The sequence below is a fragment of the Haliaeetus albicilla genome, chromosome 27 (genome assembly GCF_947461875.1).
Source record: "Haliaeetus albicilla chromosome 27, bHalAlb1.1, whole genome shotgun sequence".
Lineage (NCBI taxonomy): Eukaryota > Metazoa > Chordata > Aves > Accipitriformes > Accipitridae > Haliaeetus > Haliaeetus albicilla.
Window position 1 is genome coordinate 16091792 of NC_091509.1, and position 10885 is coordinate 16102676.

The following is a 10885-nucleotide window of genomic DNA, read 5'->3' on the forward strand; positions in this document are numbered from 1 at the left end:
TTCTCAGCTGTGTGTTTTCTTACTGAGGTATGCTCAGAAGTTGAGTGGCTTTAGTTTAATTACATCTGCCAATGGCTTATGCTCTGAAGCTGGGCTTCTGGTTTGTGTTGGGGTTAGTACTGCTGCAGCAGAGGTGCTTTTGTATTACATGGGAAAAGCTTCTAAAAGCACTGGAATTACAGCTCCCTCAGCTGCTCTGTTTATGTATTTATACTTCCAGAGGTATTTAAGAAAAGTGACTCCTTGCTTCTTAGTCATGCCCTGCTTCCCGCACTGGTGTTTGCCCTCCACGGAATGTGCTGCCATCACCTGGAATAAGTACCCATTTCCACCTTTGCCAGTGTTCCTCTTCCTAGCTCTCCAGGCTTTGAAGTCGCTCCTGTTCCTGCTGCTTCCTCGGCTGTAACAAGATTTTAGACCAAGACGAGATTCATGGGCATACAATACTTGAGAAGTGTAGATTAAGTTAGGTGGGTTCTGTATGCTCGTGGTTAAAATAGCTGTGGCTTCTACAGCTTGAGAGAGAGAGATGAAATTGTCAAAGTTCCTCCTGTGCAGTGGTGATGTCAGCCCTCATACAGTGCAGTGCCTGTTTGTACATGGGTCTGTCTTGCGCTATCCTGCGATAGGTAGGTAGGAGTTTATTGCAGTTGGCTACAACTCATAGTGCTTTCCCTTGTTTAGTGGAACTCTTGGCAGTGAGCGAGTGAGCTCATCTGGAGCTGGTAAAGTGTTTGCCCAGGAATACTTGCAGTCAGGTTTAAGTGATGGTTATTTATCAGAATGGGTTGAAAAACCTTAGGGTTCTTAGCACAGTTACATGGCAAATAGTAGTCCTATATGTGATGTGGTGTGGCCTGTAAAATGAAGCTGGAAGGTGGTGCTCTGATGTCCTGGGGTCCTGGACAAGGTCTGCCTCCAGATCCTGAGGCTTGAGACCCTCACCGCTTTCGCAGGGGCTCTTTCCCACACCTCTGCATCTTAAAACACTTTACAGGGGATTCCTTTACCTGCCCGCTTCTGAGCCTCCCTCCCCTCATGGGAAAGGATGCTTTGGCTGATGGTGGTGTTGGAGGTGCTCTGCTCTCAAAGCAGTCTCTGTTCTGGTAAAGTTACTTAGCCTGGACTGGATCCAGGAGATGTTGCTTCTGTCAAGCTTGGTCTTCAGTTGTCAAGCCCTAGCTCTTGCACAGTACAAGGGGATGAGTTTCACAGAGGAGGAAACCAGGCTGTCTGATCTGAAGCCATGGTGCCTCTCGATCTAAATAGTGAAAACTACTTGGATGCTTGTGGTTTCAAAGTGAGTCATGATCTCTTGGAGGTGTCCTTGCTGTGGAAAAGAAAGCTGGGCTCGTGAGCAAGCTAACTACTGCTGGGTTTTCTGCAAACCGTTGCTTAATACATGACTTCCCCTTTCTGTGGAAAAAATCTCTGCCTGGACAGATGTTCCTAAGCCAGCATTTCCCTTGGCGCAGCCATAGTGTTTTATTTGCAATTTTATATGTGGCCATGGAAAACTTTAGAATAAACTTCCCTTACTGTCTTAGAAGTGCACTATTTGCTGTTCAAATCACAGTTTTCCTGTAGTTAAAGTGTTCTTTAAACTCTGTGAAGAGGAGGTGCTGAAAAAATGAAACCAGCGGTGGCTCAGCCAGCATGGAGCTGAACTGAGGAGGGAACAGGGCAGAGGACTGCAGCAGAGCAGGATGCTGTTTGCAGGAGGCAAAGGTGTGGCATGTTACTAACAGCTCATCAGTTTGTTTTGGTTTGGGTTTTTTATTTTATTTTATTAATATACTCGTAGATAAAGTGAAACCTGTTGCTGTTCTGGTATGTGTTACTTTGTCCCAGGTGACATTCATGTGGCTACTTCACAGGGTACATTTGGCGAGAGCTCTACAGGAACATAAAATCCAACGCAGGACCTTTGCAGCAGTACAAATTTAACAGACCGGGCTCATCTCTTTTGGGTGCAGTTTGTGACGTTTTCTGCTCCGTTCCGTCTCCCTTCTGCTGCCCACCAAGGCAGAGCACAGCCGGCCTGGTGCAGGAAAGTTTAGCCCTGCAGTGTTTAAGGGCAGATGTGGCAGTGGGAAGGTGTCTGCTCAGTACCGCTCCGAGGGCGCAAGAAGGGAAGCGGCTTTTTATCTGGCTGGTGGGTTCTCCCCATGTAGCAGTGTCGGGCTGATCTCCGGGCAGCACGGACCTGGCTGGCACCTGGTGGCAATGAGCCTTGTGGTGGCATTGGTCTTGCTCGGCTCTGGAGAGGAGGTTGCTGAAGCACCAGCTGGGACCTTCATGTCTAACCTGAGGCAGGAGGAACACAGACCTACTGCCCTGCTTGGTGTATCCTCCCCTGGGGAGGTTTTCTGGGGCTTGCACAGGTGGCAGGAGCTTTGCCCAGCACAGGAAGGTGGATTTGCTTTATTAGCCCTTAATCTTTGGAAGCAGGAGCTCTGCTGGGTGTGCAGGGCTGTCAAGGCTGAGCTGCTGTAAGCCCAGCCCATGCCACTTGCTGCCCTTGCTGTGCTGTGGGCAGAGTGTTTGTTCCCTGACCTTGCTGTACAATTAATGGCAAAAATAGCTTTTATTTCTTAGCTGATCTGAAGTCTTTGAAACAACTTCCCGTGTTGGTGTAAACCCCCCGAGGGAAGAAATGGTGAATAAGGAAGAGAAACCGGAGAGCCAAGCAGGTTGCTGCATGGAGCAGGCTGCCTGGCACACATCCCAGGGCTGTATGGAGGGAAAGACTCTCCTGGCTGAGTGGTGTGGATGGGTTTCATGGCTCTTGCCGGTCCCTGCCCCTCCCCAGCTGGCCTGTCTTGTGTGATTTGGCGAGGAACTGCGTCACCTGCAAATCCCCTGCAGCTGGGTGATGGCTCCCTGCCTCCGGCTGCATGGGTGGGAGATGTGTGGCTGCCCACCCTGTGTCTCCCTGGCAGGGATGCTCGTCCTACTGAGGGCACGGGGCTTCTTGGGGGTTGCAGTCCATCCCCAGAGACGGGTCTGTGTTTGCTGGGGAGCCCTGTGGCTCGGCCGTTCCCCTTGGGTTTGCCTGGGGCTGATCCTGTGCTGCCGAGGGTGTCTTCTCACCTGCAGTGAGAAATGTGGGTTTGTTCACCAAATGTCAGTCTGTGCAGGATCTGCGGGCTGTGAGATGGAGCCTCGGCTGGTAATGAATGGCTTCACATGAATGCCTGCGGGGTTATTTCCGCCTCCCTGCCCAAAATAATTGCTCTGCCGGCTTGGGTCAAGGTTCCCAGAGAACAGGCACGTCTGAGCTGAGTCCTGAAACTGCTCCTTGCTCCAGATGGCTTCTTTTCGCCCCCAAAAGACAGCTGGTTCCCCAGCCTCCTGTCATGGTGCTTGTCAAGTTTTTCATGGGCAGCACAAAATGCACACAAATATGAAGCCTCGGGGGTGACAGGGTGGTGACGAGCCTGTGCTGGGTCTGGGTGCCGGCCTCAGGCTATGGAAGAAAGAGAGGGGTATAAGGCAGGCTGAAAGCTGCTCTGTAAAAAGGTCTGCATCTTCCCAGGAAAATCAATGTACAGACTTAAAACACGTTAAATGCCACAGCCCTGTGCAGAAAGGCATGGCTGGGGGGGAAGTACTGAAGAAGTTAATGGAAATGTCTGTGTGCAGAGAGAGGTCTGATTTGGTGCTGACAGTCCCCAGCTGGGCTTGGGGCCGGGGGCTCAGGGGGCTCAGCCTGCCTGGGGGGGGAGCAGGGCTCTCCCCCACCCCCCAGTTTATCGCCTGTGTTTGTGGTTTGCAGAGTTGGGCCCAGCTCCATGAAGTCGTGGGGGGGTTTGCTCTCGAGTTCCTGTTCAGCCTTTCCTTAGTTCCCCTTAGGGCTAAGGCTGGTCACGGAATGTGTCTGGAGCATGGCCCCAGGGTGGGGGGCTTGGGGCAGTGAGCAGCTGAGCACAGGCTGGGGCTGCAAGAAAAACCCATGTCCCCCCAAACCCCCCAGTGCCCACCGTGGGCTGAGAGCGAGGGGAGAGCTGAAAAATTTATGGAAGGGTTTTATGTGCTTTTTTCTTCTTCTTTTTTCCCCCCTCTTTTTTTTTCCCCCTTGTTTTTTTAAAACACCTCAGATATGGTTTCTAAATGTAGCATCCCCTAAAAAAAGCAGCAGATAAGTTATTTGTCTTCAAAATAGCCTGTGGGGAGGAATGCAGGTGGGGGCAGGAGCTGGGGACACAGGTGGCCTGGGGTGAGGCTGATGGACATCCTTGGGCAGAGGGTCTGTGCACCCCTGGGTGCCCCCGGGACTTTCCCAGCTGGGTCACATGAGCCTGGGGATGGGACAGGGGTCCGAGCACCGAGGCCCTTCCCCTGCATGGGGGCTGCGATTTCCCACCTGGGAAGCCAGAGCATCGTCCCACCAGTGCCTGCTTCTCCTCCAGAAACAGTATCTGCCAGGAGACCCTGCCCCGCTCCTTAGAAATGCTTTTAGGTTATTCCTTAATCCTGCTCTCCCAGCGCGCTGCCAGGGACTGACCATGCCATCCCTGCCATCGGGATGGCTCTGGGATTGACCCCAGGAGAAGGGATGGAGCCTGGAGCTGAAGAAACCTGCCCGTGCTCACCCCAATCTTGCCACTTTCTGGCCCTTGGGCCACGCATGAGGAAGTTTGCCTGGTAACTAGTGATGCCCCGATGGATTGCTTTTCATTTCACGCTTGGAATTTCACTTTTGGCTGAACCCGGGCCTCGGTTGTGCTGGGTCCTGACACTGGAGTCGGCTCGGTGCTGGGTGCGGCGTGCCCGCCAAGGCCAAGCCCCACGGCACAGCGCTGGCATCGGGGATGTGTTACACCTGGGCTGCCCTGGGTCTTTGTGTAAAATCACCTAAAATCAGCATTATGGGGGTGGATGGCTGCTCTCGCCCACTTAGCACTAGCAGGGCTGTGGGGTGGGCTGGGAACCCACGCTGCCCCACTCCCACTGGTGCTTTGGGGGTCACCCACCTTGAGGGGCTGCTTCTCCTCTCTCGGGTTTGGGGGTTCAGCCCCCCTAAAGCTGCTGCAGGCAGGGCGAGGGGGGTGCTGCAAGAGGGAGAGGGGCTTGAAAACACTTGGTGGTCCTTTAATCATTACCCCCTCAGCCTGAGAGGTGCTGGCCAAGAACCCCCACCCAGGGGGGGTCCAAAGTGACCCTCGAGGTGGGGTCTGGGCCAAAGTGCAGCTTTTCCTTGGCAGCAAAGGTGAGTGAGGAGGGGTGTACCCTGACGGCATGCCCCCACGGAGGGTCCTGCTTAGCCTTTGGTGTGGGGAGCCCTCCCCACGGCATCCCACCTCCTGCTTCCTTCCTCCCCCATTGCCTCCCATCTCCACATCCCATGTACCTGTACCCCATATCCCACCTCCTGCCTCTCCGGGGGTACCAGACCCCCCCAGGCCCATGGTACCGGGTGTCACCAGGCTGGGTGTCGTGACCTGCCCGTGGCCGTGGGGTGGGAAGCAATGCCCCACGAAGTGTCTGCCGTGCTCACGGCCGGATCCAGCATAATTTCTGGATCGGAGACCTTCTGAACAGAGGTCTGCCTGGCAACAGGTGATGCAGGCACCAGCAGCCAATGGGGCTTTTTTTTTTTGTCCCCCCCCAGGAGGTGGCAGGGCAGGGTGGGGACCTGGGGGGGTATTTCCAGCGACAGCACTGGGGGTTGTTCATTGCCCATCGGTGTGCTGACAGCGAAGCCATGGCTGAGGAGCAGCGGGACCTCATCTCCGACCGCGGCAGCAGCGTGCTCAACCCTGGGGACAACCAGAGGTGCCGCTGTTGGGGGCACAGGGATGGGGGCCGTGGGGTCAAGGGGGCACGGGGAGGGCGAAGCGGGCACGATGGGGACGTGGGGAAGAGGGGACGTTGCGTGGCGGTTGGGTGGAAGGGGGTAGAGTTGGGCCAAGGGGGCTCAGAGTGACTACGGGGCGGAAGGTGGGGTCACGCTGTGGCTGCGGGGCACTGTGGAGCCAAGGGGGCTGTGGGGTGGCTGTGGGGTGGAAGGGGCCGGAGCGTGGCTGTGGGGCGGGCAGGGGCACAGGGTGGCCGTGGAGGTTGAGGAAGGGGGTCGCTGTATCTCGGGGGTGGATGGGGAGGTGGCATGGCTATGGGGTGGACCGGTTCACAGCGTAGCTATGGGGCAGACGGGGGCATGGCGCATCTGTGGGGCAGAGGGGCTGGAGTCACGGCTGCGGGCCGGATGGAGGAACAGCGTGGCTGTGGGGCAGGCGGGCTGATGACGTGGCTATGGGGCAGGCGGGGCAGAAGATGGTTATGGGGCAGGCAGGGACATGGCACAGACCCAGCTTTGTGGGGCCACTCCCCGTGTCCCCAACCAGCCCCCATCTCCCAACCTCTTTGGGCCCCCCACCAAACCACTTCCAGCCAATCAGAAGCCCGGGAGCTCTGCCATCATCAGTCACCAGGCAGACATCTGTCCAGCCAGTCCCGCTCGGGACATGGCCTGCGGCAGCAGTGGCAGCCCGGCAGCACCCACGGGTGTCCCCACCTCGTCGGGCAGTGGAGGCAGGTGGTGGCTTTCTGGGGCACCACCGCACCCCACCAATGCCCCGTTCACCCCGGCGGGGCAGGATCTGGCCCGGGGAGGCCTTGGCAGCATGGCAGGCGGCCGCCTGGTGCTTGGCTTTGCCTTCCCTTGGCATCCCAGTGCCATGGCAGCACTTCGACGCCCACCTGCCCGGCCGGCCTCTGCGCTCGGGGTGCCCCGCGCCTTCGCTTTTTGCACGAAATTTTAAAAATTAAGTGCAATCCGGCATCCTGTCGGGTATGTCCTCAGCCCCCCGGGACCAGCAAGGCTTCAGGTGGCTTCATCAGCCCACAAAAGGCAATGCCCAGAGCGATGCCGTACCCCAAAATCCCCTGGCAGTGCCCTGCCCGCAGCCCCGTGTGCCCACACGCTCCCCGGGTACCCCTCCAGGGCCTCCCCTCCCCCTCGCCCCCGCAGTGGGTTTCGGTTCCCCCAGTGCGGAGGAGTGACCTTCACGCTGAGATTTCACTTCTGCACGCCCGCGACAGGGGAATTTGCATTTGTCTGGCTGCAAACCCCCCGGGAGGGGGGGTGTTTGTGGTGGTGAGGGGTGGCGGGGGGGTGACATGGGCTGCAGGAGGTGTTTTGGGGGGAATGATGATGGCAGGGTATGAGGACATCTCCTGCTGCCGGTGGCTGGGGCTGAGCTCTCTCTCTGTGTCCTGCAGGTCTGCGTGGGGCCGCAAAGCCGCCCTCTCCACGCTTTCCATCTTGGTGGCCCTGCTGATCGCCGGCCAGGCTGTCACTGTCTACTTTGTCTACCAGCAGAGCGGGCAGATCAGCAAGCTGACCAAGACCTCCCAGACCCTGCAGCTGGAGGCACTCCAGAGGAAGCTGCCCACCAGTCAGTAGCCCTGTGGGCACCAGTGGGGGGTGGTGGTGGTGGTGGTGGCCAGGCAGAGGGGATGGGTCCCCCCTGGACCACCCAACCCAGCGCCCCTCACGTCGCTCCTTCCTCGGCAGGTGCCAAGCCAGTGAGCAAGATGAGGATGAATCTAGACATGCCTCTAGCCATGAGGGTCCTGCCTCTTGCCCCCTCTGCAGACAAGATGGTAAGAGATGCCCACGGCTGCTTGGCACTGGCTGCTGGCGGCTGCCCTCAGGGCTCGCTGCCAGCCCTTGCACTCATGCTGTCCCTTTGCCTTTTCTCTTGAGAACATGGCCCCTCCTAGCAACAAAACCGAGGACCAAGTGAAGCACCTGCTGCTGGTAAGGTCCCCCGCTCCCCCACCGATCCCATAGCTGCCACCCCTTGAGCTGCAGAAGGCAACGGGACCTTCTGCTTCCAGCTTGTTGTCTCTTGGCTGGGTCTGGGGTTTCTTGGGGTGCTCAGAGTTGATGGGAGCTCATGGCCTCCTGCAATGTCCATCTGGCTGATACAAGCAGAGCTTCAACCCCCCCCGCCTCATTTTTCTTTGCCCTGTCTCACCGTGGTGGTCACTCTGCAGCAAGCAGACCCCAGGAAGATGTTCCCGGAGCTGAAGGACAACCTGATGGACAACCTGAAGAGCCTGAAGAAGACCATGACTGATGCAGACTGGAAGGTCAGTGCTTGCTGCCATCCTACTCTTCCCCTTCCAGGAGCACCCCGCTTTGGGGAGGGATTGGGGTGTCCACACCTGGAAAAACAAAGTTCTGCTTGAGCCAGGCTTGGGTTACTCCCACCCCAAGGAAGGTGGTGGTGCTCACGACCTTCCTTGGCCCAAGGTGGAGCTTGCGGCACGGCTCCCCCCATGGTGTACCCCCCTGTGCTGGTTAACACGCTGGTTCCTCTTGTTGCAGTCCTTTGAATCCTGGATGCACAAGTGGCTGCTGTTTGAAATGGCCAAGAACCCCAAGCCGGAGGATCATAAGGCGATCCCAGCGGAGAAAGGTATCAGGGAAGGGGGCTGCTGAGCTGGGGAGGGTTGGGACTGGCCCTTTGGGAGCAACCACCCCCTAGGAGGTGCCAGCATGGGGCTTCCCAAAGGCAACTGAACCCTCTGTCCCCTGACTGGTCACGGACCCTTTTGTTCCATGGGGAACCTCTTGGTGGTGACCTTTTAGGACATCACAGAGCCACTGCCCGTTGCCTGCAGGGCATTTGGGATGAGCAAATATCTGAAAAGCTGGAGCAGCACACCAAATCCTCAGTCCTTGGCTATCCCAAGAGCTTTAGAAAGGTCACCAGGATGGGGCTTGTTCACCTTTTAAATTTAATTTAACTGCTTCTGGATTAAAAAGCTCCCGCTGAGGCTGCCAAGCAGCAGAAGGGCCCGAGGGGCTCATGGTGTCTCCCCTTTGTTTTTTATTGCCCTAGTGCAAACTAAGTGCCAGGTGGAGGCCAATTTTGGGGGTGTCCAGCCGGGTCGCTTCCGCCCACAGTGCGATGAGAACGGCGACTACCTGCCCAAGCAGTGCAATGCTGCCACAGGCTACTGCTGGTGCTCCTACAAAAATGGCACCAGGATTGAGGGCACTGCTACTCGGAAAAAGCTGGACTGCCCCGGTAGGTCGCCAGGGAGGGGATGGAGGAGAGGAATGAGCAGTGTGCATGGATGCTGCCCCATTTTGCTTGCAATTAGGGAGAAGGAGAGCTGCCAGGGAGAGGAGAGGAGGGTGCCCAAGTGCTGGAGGGCATCCCTCACCCCCCTCTGATGCCAGCATGTTAAGGCTGGAGGGGACCCTAAAAACCACAGCCCTCCTTGGGTAGCTGCAGCTAGAGCCAAGGCATGCAGTCGCAGTTTTCTATGAGCTCCTCCCTTGCCCCCAAACCCGCAGCTCCACCCATGGATGTAGGCTCTCCCCCACTGCCCTCAGAGGGGTAGGGACGATGGGGCAGCTCCAGGTATCCATCACCCACGTCCTGCCCTCCCTCTGCAGGTGCTGCTGTTGCTGCTGCCACCACCACTGTGGACCCAGAGGAGATGATCTTCTCCGGGGTGGACGCGTACCAGCTGGGTGCAGAGAAAGGTGAGAGTCCAAGCACAGTTGTGGGACTGGGAAGGGGAAAGCCCTGGGGGCTGGGGCAGAGGAGGTGGGGGAGCTGGGGGAGGTACTGGTCCACCCCCAAGAGCCAGGGCAGCACTGAAGTACCGCTGGGGAGGCCGAGGTTGTGATGGAGACAGAGCAAAAGCAGCCTGGGCTGTGGGAGGTCCTGGAGCCGTCTTACTGATTCCCTCCTCTTTCCCCAACAGCCAAGTAGAAGAGGATGCCAGCGGATGCCTGTCCCGTCTTCAGCATCCCAGCTCACATGTTTTATTATTTTTGTTCTATTTCATTTCTGCTCTTACATTGCTTTTCCAAGGCGATTAACAATGGGCACCCCTGCCCCTCAAGGCACCGATTGTGACCCTTCCCCTGCTGCAGATGGGGCTGAGCTGCCACCAGGATCAGTGCTAGAGGCAAAGTGTTCCCTCAGAGGGTGGGTAAAGCAGGCTGGAAAATTATTTCAACTATGTCAGACCCATAAACCCTGTTCCATTTTCCTCATCGGCATCCCTCAGCAGCCACGCAGCAGCAGGTGCAGAGCTCACCCCTGCTGAAGAATGAGCCCTTAATGCTTTCTTACTCTGAACATTAAAAGCAACAAAACAACCTCCACCAGCTTCTTAACTGACCCCCGTAGGTTGAAGCCCTGTTAGATTACTAGAGGGTAGTTTTGTAGATAAGACATTCACCTTCAGCTTTTGCCTTCACGCTCGATAACAGCCACAGCAGTGGGTAACAGCAGGCAGAGGAGCTGACCCTGGAGTCAGAGGGGCTTCTAATTTTTCTGAATATATCTGATAGTTCCTTTATAAATGATCTCACAAGCTAATTATTTCTAATAAACTTTTGAATAAGAAAGCCTTGTAAGCAACTCCAGCAGTGCAGTGCTTGCGAACAGTTTACAGCTGTCCTAGGTTAAAAATAAATGAATCTTAAGAAAAAAGGGAACATCTGTGCCCCCACCCAGGATCACATATATTCCTTGCCACATTCCTGGCCCATCATTTGTTCAATCTTCCCTGCACCCTGGGGTCCCCCTGCGCCTAGCACAACCCAAGAGGCTGAAGTCACTTTTAAGTGAGTTGCAGCATGGGGCGTGGGGGGAGAGGAGAGCAGTCCCCTGTGCCAGGAGCCATCTCCCTTCTGCACCCGGATTGCGCCGGTGTGAAGGTGGCAGCCAGAGAGCTCTGCCCTCACCAGCAGAGCCTGGAGCCAGGCTGCACAGCATGGCAGGGAGGATCAGAAGGGGATCTGGTCCCTTTTTTCCTCACGTCCTAAACCCCCAGGCTGGTGCAGGGTAGCAGCTGCCAGTGAGGCAGCAGGCTAGATCGACACAGGGTGAGGCAAAAACCTGCTCTC

The 10885-nt window shown here is 56.6% G+C and overlaps 1 protein-coding gene across 2 annotated transcripts; it reads left to right on the plus strand.

Moving 5' to 3' along the window:
* The first annotated feature begins 5573 nt into the window (after positions 1 to 5573).
* CD74 (CD74 molecule) lies at positions 5574 to 10393 on the plus strand. 2 transcript variants are annotated; one of them, XM_069772754.1, is made up of 9 exons: positions 5574 to 5778; positions 7225 to 7400; positions 7520 to 7608; positions 7712 to 7765; positions 8005 to 8100; positions 8339 to 8429; positions 8856 to 9044; positions 9419 to 9508; positions 9733 to 10393. In XM_069772754.1, the coding sequence occupies exons 1-9, from the start codon at positions 5585 to 5587 to the stop codon at positions 9738 to 9740; spliced, it is 987 nt and encodes a 328-aa protein (XP_069628855.1). In that variant the 5' UTR covers positions 5574 to 5584; the 3' UTR covers positions 9741 to 10393. The 2 variants fall into 2 exon arrangements, with proteins under 2 accessions (XP_069628855.1, XP_069628857.1); XM_069772756.1 differs by lacking the exon at positions 8856 to 9044.
* Positions 10394 to 10885: the final 492 nt, after the last annotated feature.

Coding starts and splice junctions, on each gene's coding strand:
- CD74 (XM_069772754.1), top strand. CDS start 5,585: ATGGGGCTTTTTTTTTTTGTCCCCCCCCAGGAGGTGGCAGGGCAGGGT. Junction 5,779..7,224: donor AACCCTGGGGACAACCAGAG/GTGCCGCTGTTG, acceptor TGTGTCCTGCAG/GTCTGCGTGGGGCCGCAAAG. Junction 8,430..8,855: donor GGCGATCCCAGCGGAGAAAG/GTATCAGGGAAG, acceptor TTATTGCCCTAG/TGCAAACTAAGTGCCAGGTG.